At 39.1% G+C, this 12,089-nt stretch overlaps 1 protein-coding gene across 18 annotated transcripts in view; it reads right to left on the bottom strand.

The window, feature by feature from the left end:
- R3HDM2 (R3H domain containing 2) overlaps positions 1-12,089 on the bottom strand; it is a 147,513-nt gene that overhangs the window by 38,317 nt on the left and 97,107 nt on the right. For all 18 annotated transcript variants that reach the window (XM_063076270.1, XM_063076268.1, XM_063076271.1 and 15 more), the window contains 3 exons: positions 7,459-7,658; positions 2,463-2,504; positions 265-351 (listed from right to left, as the gene is read on the bottom strand). In XM_063076270.1, the coding sequence (XP_062932340.1) occupies positions 265-351; positions 2,463-2,504; positions 7,459-7,623 (294 nt within the window). In that variant the 5' untranslated portion in view covers positions 7,624-7,658. The remainder of the gene's footprint in view (positions 1-264; positions 352-2,462; positions 2,505-7,458; positions 7,659-12,089) is intronic.

The raw sequence follows: 12,089 nt of genomic DNA, 5'->3' as shown, positions 1-12,089 counted from the left end.
TGGCTCTAACCGCTCGAGGGGTAGGGTGTGGGTGGGAAAACAAGACCAGCCCTGGGATTTCCTTGCTTGCATCATCCTGGGTGATCAAAATATGAAGACCTATACTTATGTTCTCACCATGACCTGCTTTACTGCAACAGCTTTTGTTCGAAACACCTTCTACCCTGATTTCCAAGCGTAATGTTGATGCTATCATTGCTGTACTGCACTTTACCAAATAACCACCAAACTCAAAAGCTACACTTAATCCTGCAAACAACCTACCTGGGTTTCTAATGGCCCATCAGCAAATGGAGTGGAGGACTCTTCACACACTGCCAGGCTGCGCACCAACTTCAGCTTGGAATTAGACTGGAAAAAACAAATATACATATATGAAGGTACTTCAAAAAGTTTGTGGAAAAACGGAATTAAAAAATATTACAAATCTTTCCAAGAACTTTTTGAAGACCCCTCATATAATCCCTTGGTGAACATTCGGAAAGCTTTTGGCTGAAATGAAGGGCATCCTCTTTGGCTCTGTTGCTACTTCCATTAAATAGGGTTTTTTCAAACAGGTCCTACTTGCCAGTTTCTGAATCACTTTAAAGATAATTCTTCTGCTTACAACGGTACACATGCACAAATAAAATGGCTATTTAGACAGATGGTAGGAAACCACTTCACTTAGCCCTCTTCTTTCTCTAGCCCAGTGCTCCAATTTCAGACTTGGAAGTTTACTGAAAATATGCAGCAGCAAAGCATGGTAGAAAGATACTGTGTTTGAGAGCCTGGAGTTCTAGCTTCAACTCCTGGTTTTGTACTTACAAGCTATGAGATCCTGAGAAAATTACTTGACCTCTCTGGGGCTCTCCTTGTCCTCAAAAAAATTGGGATAAGAATACCTAAAATGCTGTTGTGAGACTTTGATCATATAAAGTATGTAAACATACATATCATTAAATAGTGCTTAGCATACAGTAGACAATAAACGTTAAATAACTCTAAACCTGAGGTGACAAAGGTATGGAAAGAAGTATCTAAGAAAATAGTAAAGAGAAAGACGAAAACTTTATAACACTTGGTATTTAATGCAATAAGAAACTAATTCACCTGCTTTCCTTCTGCTGGCTGTTGAACCCCCAAAAGATCTGAAATCCACTATGCAAATCACTGCTTACCTAGAGATCCCCAAAGCCAAAAAATTGTACAGTGACTTATTAGAAATCTACCTATAAACATTTACTCAGAGTTCTTACAATAAAACCAAGGTTTACAGTGAATACAAAAGCACAAAATATGGTATGTGTGCTCTAGGTAGTGTAGTGTAGTGAAAGAACTTGTAAGTCTGAAGAAATGACTTCAAGCCTAATTCTGCCACTTACTACTGAATGTCCTTTGTTAAGTCACTCAATCTCTATAGTCCAAGTTTCCTCCTCTGCAAAATGGAGATAGTAACTGTCTTAGTTATCTCAAAAAGTTTGCGAGGAACTAAAGCAGCAGTGAACAATCTCTGTTTTGAACTTTAACATCAAGCCCATCACTGTGGATTAGGCCATGGAAGGCAAGACAAAGAGTCAATTTATCATACTTCCTGGCCTTCAAACCCAAACCACATACTAGCTGGGCAACTCCCAAATTCTATCATTATTTTTCTAAGGGAAGGGGATGGGCACCTTTAATTATTACTTCTGGTGACAATTCTTCCCAATGCAAAGAAAGTTTAATATTTTACTATTCCCCACCTAAATTAGAAAGCTATCACATGGGCTGGCTAGTTAGTTCAGTTGGTTATAGAGTGGTGTTACAACACCAAGGTCAAGGGTTCAGATCCCCATACCAGCCAGCTGCTCCCCCGCCAAAAAGCTATCACACACTAACACTTATAATCTTCCTTGATAACACTGCTTAAAATAATCTATGATGTGCTAATTTTATCAATGATTAAAAAAAAATCCTCCTCCCTGCGCCAACTTAAACAGCAAAAAAACCCCCAAAAAACAAAACCTAGGATATCCAAAAATGTTGAGTCATTTCTACTAATGGGGCAGAATTTGTCTTAAATGAAAATTCACATTAAAAAAAAAAAATGCAAAGGGGAATAAAGAGATTCATATAAGCAGCCATCTTCTAAAGAAGCCAGGGGTGAGCAGAGAAACTGCTATTTCAGCATAACAAGCACCAGTACCAAATTCTCTCAGTCTCTGTGGAAGGCTCCAGCCTGGTATCCTTTCAGGCATCTGAAATAGGCTATTACTGAACTAGAAATGAGGGAGAAGAATAAAGCCAGACCTTCCATTAGGAAACGTGTGTATGTGTGCCCATGTGTGTGCATGTGAATGTATGTTCACAATTAGAGTTCAAAGCACAGGCAAGAAAAATCTGCTTATATATAATCCAAATAAACTAGATATTGATGATAAGTCCATCTGTGAAATGTATTACTAAAAACCATAAAAAAGAAGCAAGAGAAGGGCTCTCACCTTGGCTCTTTTCCTGGCATGACCATGATTGGATGTCCGCCTCTGTAAGAAGGGGATTAGAAAATATTAAAGGTGGAAAAATCAACACTGAAGCTAAAAGCAATACATGTTTATAAAGAAAAGGCACTAACTGTAAAAACCACTGCAACAATAGCTAGACTATGATGAGAACCACTTGGTGTGGTTGTCCCCCTACTACAACTCCAGTAACTGTGATATGGAAGAGACCACAGGCCACCTTCAGACAAATCACTGTTCACCATGAAGATAAAGAGAAGAAGGACACTGATTTGTTAGCCAATTTTACTGACTGACAAAAATTACTTTTGGACAAACTATGGAATCCTCTCCTGATTCGGATGCTTCTGGAAATGTTACTACCAAAGCATGAGAGAGTGGAGAGAGGTTCCCCCCACCCCCTCTAAGCTTGTTCACAGGAGTCATTTAATCCATAATGAATGTGAAATATGGCCCTAAACCATCGTTTATAATAACATCTTTAAAGGACAACACATTCCAAAGTTCCAACTTGAGATGCTCAAAATACCTGTCCCTATAGCTGCAGAAATGGAATGAAGAGTCTTCTTCCCAAATGCCTCCCTTCCTAAATATAAGCATTCTACCAGTTCTATGTTCCTGGTGGTGACCCTTATAGTTTGTCTGGGTCAGAGATATAAGATGGGACAGGATAAAAGAAGGGAGCATGGAAGATAGGGATAAGACCTCCAGAGCAAAGGGAAGAGAGTACGGGTAAGGAGGAAGGTAGAAGACAAAGAATAAAGGCCAGAGACGGAATTAGGGAAGGAATGGCTAATATAAGATTTCTGAACATCTGAGAAGTCAAAATGGGTGCTTTTGGGAAGTGATTGAGTAGGGTCACATACATAATGAGGCAGTTTTCTGAGATTTTTTTTTTTTTTTTTAAAAAGATGACCGGTAAGGGGATCTTAACCCTTGACTTGGTGTTACGAGCACCACGCTCAGCCAGTGAGCAAACCGGCCATCCGTATATGGGATCCGAACCCGGGGCCTTGGTGTTATCAGCACCGTACTCTCCCGAGTGAGCCACGGGCCGGCCCCTGAGATATTTTAAAAGAAACTCACTGCCATGGGATGTAAAAAGAATTGTGGCTGGAGGGTGGGCAAGGGTAAATAAGTCAGAGACAGAATACCAGCATGGTCTTGGGTGGGTGAGGATTCTCTTTCCTTGGTCCTCTTCCCTAGTTTGCAAACAACAGTGTCACGATGCAAAATGGAGAATTGAGAAGGTAGATGAAAAGAGTAAGAAATGATGGTGGATCTGGTCAGTGGCAAAATATGTCGCATCAAGGTAAGATTCACAGTCCAGAAATATGAAGCAGTATTTGTCGCTACTTTTTCAAATAGGCAATTCACACACATGGAAACATTCAAAAGGTATACTGGGGATATATATAGAACACATTTATCCCCCCAGATACCTGGTTCTATCCTATGGGTCAACCAGTATTGAATTTCTTTTAGATGTATCCAGAGATCTTCCATGCATATACAGTATTATTATTATTATTAGAAATATCAGTATTATTATTATTAGTAGTAGTAGTACTGTATATGTATACAGTTCCAAGTATACTGTACACACTACTCTGAACTTTGTTTTTAAAATTTTTCATGGGAGGGCCGGCCCGTGGCTCACTCGGGAGAGTGTGGTGCTGATAACACCAAGGCCACGGGTTCAGATCCCTATATAGGGATGGCTGGTTAGCTCACTTGGGACAGCGTGGTGCTGACAACACCAACTCAAGGGTTAAGATCCCCTTACCGGTCATCTTTAAAAAAAATAAATAAATAAAAATAAATAAATAAATAAATTTTTTCATGGATATCATTCTATAGACGATCTATCCTGTTTTTCTTAATGACTACATGGTGTGGTTATACCATAATTTATTTTACCAGTCCCTTAAACTACACCATTTAGGATGTTTCTGACCTTTTGCCAGTACAAACAATGACCACATCACTGAATCTATATAAATACAGTTTATCTGTAGTCCATTTAAAAATTTTTATGAAGTACTGCCAAATTGTCTTTCAAAATGGTTGTGACAATTATACCCCTACCAACAATGAATCTGCTTATTTCCCAGAATGGATAGTTTTCATTAAACAGTCAAACACATATTGAAAGCCTAATATGCACCAAGTATTATGCTAACTTCTGGAGGATACAGAGATAAAAGACACAAACCTTGTCAAAAAGGAACTCAATCCTGTTGGAGAAGACGGATAAACAATTACAATACAGTACGTTAAGTACATTACGGAGGTACTCATGGAGTGGTACAGGAGCACACAGCAGAAGCATTTAACTCAGACCTAGCAATACATAAATTCATACTTCACAAATATTGAGTGCCTGCTATGTGTAAGGCACTGTGTTAGGTCTTGGGGATACAATGGTGAGCCCAAACTGACCTAATCCTGGGCCTTGTGGAGCTTATAGTTCTATGAAAAAGAACAGACATTAGCTGAAGATCCATACAACAGAGAACCACAATGGGTGAATAAGGTTTTCAAGGGAGGCTTCCTGGAAAAAGATACGTGTATTGCATTTTGAAGGATAAAGAGATATCAGACAGATGTTGGGAGAGAAAGATTCAGGAGTTGGAGGAGACCAGGGAAAGAATACTAAGGATGCTTTCTAGGCATAGAAAGCATATACAAAAGCATGCTTTCCCCAAACTTTCTGGCTCCCATTTATACCAGGGACCAAGGAATCAGATAATGCTAAAGCATAGGATGCTGGAGGCAATGGCTGATAGGCAAGGGACTAGGTATCTGGGACTTATTCTAGGGCAATAACACACAAAGCTTGAAGAGAATTCACACAATCAGTTCTTTATTTTGCAAACATGTTTCTATGGCAGATGAATCAGAAGGGATTACAAATTTAAAGGCAGAAAGTCCAATCAGGAGGCCATACCCAGTTGGTCATTTAAAAGACACACCTAGTTCAGTAAGGGTTAAGTGAGGGCTTGCCCATTCTAAACAGAATCTCAGGACCTGAACTCTGTAGCACTGTTTCCACGCAAAAGATGTCCTGAGTTTCAATAGCTGATCCCAAAAATACATCTCACACAGTACAAGTAATGAAAATCCCCTTTCCCCCAAACTTCTCAACTCCAATTCAAGGACTCCCTTGAGTGAGCCAGTTAGATTCTTACGGAGACTTCTGGGGTATGAGTGGGGGAAAGGCAGGAGAAGGAGAACTTTTAGTGCTGTTGAAGGGGCACATGATCTGTTGGGAAATTGTAGAGGGGAGAGGGCTTTCTAAGGGACTGCTCCATAAGATCCAGGGTGGCCAACAAGACTGAAGACTTTGCAAAAGGAACAGGAGCTCCAGTAGATGGCAGCAGCAGATCCACCTGCTCTAGCAGCAACAAAAGAAGTCAAGTCAGACGGAAGGCAGGTCCCCTCCAACTCTCTACACAACCTATTTGTATATCCAGATGAAGACATTTTTAAACCAAGTGGGTATCCATAGGAGTATAAAACCTATAAATATATTTTCTTTTCTGCTTATCTTCAAGAAGTGCAAATAACAGTTCAGAACACCATTTATAATAGTCTCCTGAGAACAGAATAACTTGGACCAAAAAGTTCATTTAATTATTTTTCATGTAATGTGGCAGCACATAATTAAACATTCATCACTTATCTGTCCTGAGGATTTAAAATTCATTACTGGTATCAGAGGAGGCTGGAGTATAGTTGGAATAGTGGTAGACTGCCTCCACAAACTCTAGAAGGATGGGTGGGGAACTCACATGTAAAAGGTAAAGAAAAGCAGCCAGGACAGAGATCTGGCAAACTGTAAGAGGAAAGATAGTAGAAAAGCAGGCAGCTACAGAACAAAATATTTCAGAGAGCTATCTGATTTTAATTCATCTCTTTATGTTGTTGCTGTTTTAATCTTTAAAGAAGACAAGGCCTAGGTGAATTGAGTTGTCTAGAAAAATTATGCTTCAAGTTTTCAAACCTCCCCAAATGCTGTTGCTCCTGCTTTTTAACCTAACTTCTTGCTAGAGTTAACAGTTTATCTTCTGATCTTATAATAAAGACCAGTTTCATCCCTGAACATGAAGGAAAGGATTTGTATAAGTTGTGCTTGGGTAACAGAAGAAACCAACAGTGACCACAAAAGAAGAGAAGGGCTGCAACAGGTAGGCTAGAGGAGGTTCAGAGTTTGGGCTGGCTGGCACCAAAGAAGAACTCTGGAAGAAGCTTGACTGACCATCTACTGCTATCATTTCTGTACTGCAGTATTAATTTGTTTTTGTTTTTTTGGCAGCTGGCCGGCAACAGGATCCGAACCCTTGACCATGGTGTTATAACACCACACTCTACCGAACTGAGCTTATTGGCTGGCCCCTTGACATGTGAATTTGGATGGAAAACAGGACGGCAACCAAAAAGTGAAATTCTTCTACCTCACATTTACCAAGTGGCGAGTCAGAGGACTATTTCTGACCCAGAAAATGCTGACTGCTTTAACACAATCAGGACATGAATTTAACACTATGTGTAAAGCCAGGTAGATCTAATTTTAAGAATTTATTGCATGAGCCATTTTATAATTGTTAAATACGTGTTTGTATACAGCTTATATATTTTTTATTTTTTTTCTCTATTCAGTTTATATTTTGATAGTTAAAAAATATCAAAATGCACCAAATGTAGTAAGAACCAGTGAACCAGGTTCAAATGGATTAGGGATTTCACTCTGTCCTCTTTAGACTTCACTACAGTGAAGGATTCTATGACAAAAGAGGGAGATACTTCTTGAGAGCTAAAGCTGGGTTTTTTTAAGGAAAATCAAGCATACTTCTTGAGAGCTAAAGTTGGGGTTTTTTAAGGAAAATCAAGCATTAATATAAATGACTGGGTTCTTACATATTCCCACTTCTACTCAGGTATAAAAGGTATGCATATGATGCACTTCTATCTTTACCTGTGTCTCTGGACGCAAAATGGTATCTTCACCCTCTTTCTCAATTTCTTCCTTACTTGGAGTCTTAGATATAAACTTGTTTTTGTTTACAGATTCTTCCACCAATTTTTTTTCTGATTCTTTCATTATTTCCAGAGTCTCTTGAGTAGTGTTACTGTTAGACATGTTCTTCAACAGAATTCAGTTGCCTCTATGGACTCCTAAAGAAATATCAAATACATTAAACAGGAAGTGTGTATCCATATGTAATACACATACAAGACTTGCATTTCACGTATTTACATTTTTTCCAGCAGCTTCCCTATAACCCAGAAAAGAGTCCTTGGGTTTTCTTTTTCTTTTTTCTTTCTTAAGCTTTATTGAGATAAAACTGACAATAAACTACATATATTTAAAATATACAATTGGTTATGACACATACCTACACTTTTATTTTTTATTTTTATTTTTTTTTATTATTATTATTTTTAAAGATGACTGGTAAGGGGATCTTAACCCTTGACTTAGTGTTGTCACCAACGCGCTCTCCAAAGTGAGCAAACCAGCCACCCCTATATAGGGATCCGAACCCATGGCCTTGGTGTTATCAGCACCACACTCTCCTGAGTGAGCCACGGGCCAGCCCTCATACATATACTTTTAAAACCAGCACCACAATTGAGATAGTGATACATCCATCACCCCTAAAAGTTTCCTCATGCCCCTTTGTAATCTCTCCCTCACCTGCCCACCACCCCCAGCCAACCACTGATTTGCTTTCCATCACTACAGATTAGTCTGCATTTTCTAGAATTTTATATAACTGGAATCATACACTATCTGGACTCTTTTACTTGGCATACTTTTGAGATTCACCAGGATTCAGTTTTAAAACAATTTAGTGTGAGTCCTCTTGGCACTTTGCTGTCTCTTGTTCCCTACAGAAATTTGCTCACATTTTCAGCTCAATCACTTAACTCACTAGATTCTTTCCAGAATGAAGAAAAAAATATTATAAAGCTCTGTTCACCAGGAGTGGAACACTCTTCTTTCCCAAAAGAGAACCTCCACAGTTACCACAAACCACAACATTGTTACCAAATTCACGCTATTCCCCCATCAAAAAGCAGCAAAATCAGGGGCTGGCTGGTTAGCTCAGTTGGTTAGAGTACAGCCTTGTAAAACCATGGTCATGGGTTCAGACCCTCACACCCACCAGTACTGGCCAGCTGCCTAGGGGGAAAAAAAAAAAAAAAAGGCAGCAAAACCAGACCATGGTTATAGAATCTTAAATTCTTTCCTTTATCTTAAGCAAACTAGAGAACTTTGGTGTCATCTGTCCTTTAGAAAGATTGGGTCTCTCCCCCAGAGGTGGAATCTTCAGAGGCAGAATCTTCGCTTTGCTATTCCTTATTTGGGTTGTCAATCTACCACCTCCCAAATAATACAGAGTATCTATAGTGCAAGGGTGGCCAGGTCTGTATCACTTATACTATCACTACCAGGGATTTAATGAAGCCAACAAAGTTCTTCAGGTACACACTGAGAAACAGAACTTGACGCTCTATATACAGATTCATGTCCTCAACTGCTGAAATCAAACATGCTTAGCTCCAACAACGGTTTGTAGAGGTGTCTCCTTACATGGGTTACTGACTGTACTTCAGTCCTAAATACTTCTTTCCCTTAAAAAAGGTCAGATGGGAAACCTTCCCAGATGTCACATCTATTCCCAGAGTAGCACTAGAAACTGAACTAAATAAACAAATAAGTGGTTAGCAATGCTTCAAGAAAATTGTCGCACCAGACATTTTTCTCTCCTTCAAATCAGTTTAAAGCTAAGTCCCAGAAGGCTCTCGAGAAGCACAGGTAACCTCCTCCTGACATTAAGTTAGGTAGTCTACAAGATTATTGCTTTGTTCACCTTGTGGCAGTTCCTGAGCAGCTTCCTGAAGACTTAAGTTTGCTTAGGTCTAGATAAACTCTCTTTAAAGTGCCAGAAAGTCATTCATATAATCATGAAGTCATACAGCTGAATTTAAAGATGAGAAATACTGGAAGAAATTGACTACAAAAGAAAATGGTCAATATTCCATTTTTTAATTAATTGATTCAATAGCTACTGGTTTCTACAGAGCTATAACCTACAGAGCACTGTGTGGAATATACTATAAAGCATATGTACCTCACAGGGCCTGGTTTTCCAAAGTCTTGCAGTTTCAAATATTGACCTTGCGGAGGACTGGAAATTTTCCCCAGGCTATAAGTCTCTGGTGTAAGATAAAGATTTGTGGTACAGCAAGGTTGCTGGCTCAAGGACAGACTAGTTACTGACTGTAATGTAAAGATACTGGAAAACTGCTAGAGAGAGAAGGAATGTTAGCTAAGATCAAGCTGTTGTTGATAGGACCACTTAATTGCCTTACTGGAATGTCATCTGGCTTGTTTCACTGAAAGTTACCAGCCTATATTGTTAAACTATAACCCCACCTATGTTCTCTTCCTGTAACTTCCTGGTCTGGAAAATAAATGCAGGAAGAGAACCCCAATTTGGGGTTAATTTCCCAAGGAAGCGATGCATCTCACTTGAGGGTTCCAGCGGGAAATTAACCACTTCAGGGCCTCTCACTGCTCAGAAGAGATGGGCTTTGAGTAATCCTTTGCAGCTCCGTCACCCAGGAGAAGATGAGTGACAAATCCGTGGGGGGCAAAGCAACACAAAGCAACAGCACTGGTTGTACATGGGACTTTGTTTATGTACTCTTGTATGTATGTATACATGTATTTATTACCCACACCCCAACAAGTCCTCAACTTCTCTTCAGTTTGAAGTACTAGTAAAACTCATCGCATGCCTTCTCCATATCTCTTAGCTAGGAAACATTAACAAAGATCAGAATTAGAAGAGTTCTTGGATGTAAGTTCATGCAATCACCTCAAGAAAAGCTCCTTTCTATAACTTCCTGAGAGGCCTGATAGCCTTCCCTGGAAAACTGGGACAGGATCATCAATTTCTGAAAGAAATAGTCTTAATTGTTATATAGTTGCTTCCTATACTAACCTACAAACTGCTTCAGTCTTGATCATAATCAGCCTTAGAGTCACACAAAATTAAGTTTTATTAATTTAACCACATGCTGGACCTTCAACATTTTTCTCTTTTCTGGGCTTTAATAGCCTCAAATAGATTTCTCTGTCAGAAAGAGAAGGTAAACGGAAAAACATAAAGCAGTGGTTGTTTCTTTTTTCCAGAATGGTCCTTAATTACCAAATAGGTGTTTTTCTTCAAATCAGAATGACAATTTTGCTGTTCTCCTTCACATGTGGGTCAGGAAAGTATCAATCATCTGGACACCAGGAAAAATTTCAGTGTTCAACCAACAATACTAGGAAAGCAAATAAACAAAAATGTCCATTCACAACAGCTGCATATAGAATATGTCACATACTCAAACTCAAATTTTGAGGACATGGTTTCCTTCATTCACTGGGGAAACAAGAAAACCTGACCTTTAGATTCTTACAGACACTCATAAAACACACAGTGATTAATCCACTCACTTTTAAGAATTTAGTCAGTCATTTCAATAAGACCACTGGCCTCTTAAAGAGCTGTGTAAAACAAAGTAATTTTAACACTGAGACAAAAGGAAGCAGCAAAGGAAAAGGCAAGTTAGCACACTATATTGGCTGCCTACCCAGATCTCCCATTTCTTCCACACTCATTAATCTAACCCAGATTTCTTTTGGTGTTTGCCTTCCTCTGAGGACACATGATCAAGAAAAGTGACCTTACTCCCAAGACCTGGGAGATGGATCTTAATTAGCTTAACAGATAGACCAATTGTGGTAATTCTGTTTCCTTTTTGTGACTGGTTTTTGAAGGGACAAGTGACGCAATCATCACCAGTGAGACATGAGGGGACTTTGCTGGGTAGGTGGCTTCAAGAAAAGGCTTCCTACTGTATCAAATTTTTTAAAAAGCCACCAGAGAAAAAGGGTTGTTATCTTCCGCTGAAGGTAGTCTTGTGTACAGATGATGCCTGGACTTTAGCAGCATCCTGCCAACGAACAGAGGATGGGGGAGCAGAGAGAATAAGCCTGTATCTTTTTGATGCTGTGATGCAGACAATGAATTAGTCAACCTGGATCCTCCCTATCTCTGGACTTCTTGATATGTGAGGTTACAAATCCTCCTTATCATTTAAGCTATTTTGAGTTGAGTTTACTATCCCAGCATACTGACAGAAAGGGTATATTAAGAGAGGTACTATCTGAACCAGATAGAGCCCACTTCTTCTTTTTTTTTTAAAGATGACCAGTAAGGGGATCTTAACCCTTGACTTGTGTTGTCAGCACCATGCAGAGCCCACTTCTTATAAGTAGAAATAACTGACAGAGAGAGGGATGATAACAATAATCAGTTAAATTTTTTTGAGGCTTACATTGTGCCAGGTGCTATCCTAACATACTTTACTTATCTCATTTAATCTTCCAACAATCTTATGACATACATATTATTAACATCACCATTTTATAGATAAGTAAACTGACACACAGAGAAGTTAAATAATTTGATTAAGGTTATACAACTGGTACATGGCAGAACCAGGACTCAAAGCCAGGAAATTTTGCTCTGGTACTTACTTTTT

This window comes from Cynocephalus volans, chromosome 12 (assembly GCF_027409185.1).
Source record: "Cynocephalus volans isolate mCynVol1 chromosome 12, mCynVol1.pri, whole genome shotgun sequence".
Classification (NCBI taxonomy): Eukaryota; Metazoa; Chordata; class Mammalia; order Dermoptera; family Cynocephalidae; genus Cynocephalus; species Cynocephalus volans.
This window is presented reverse-complemented; position numbering and strand designations above follow the sequence as displayed.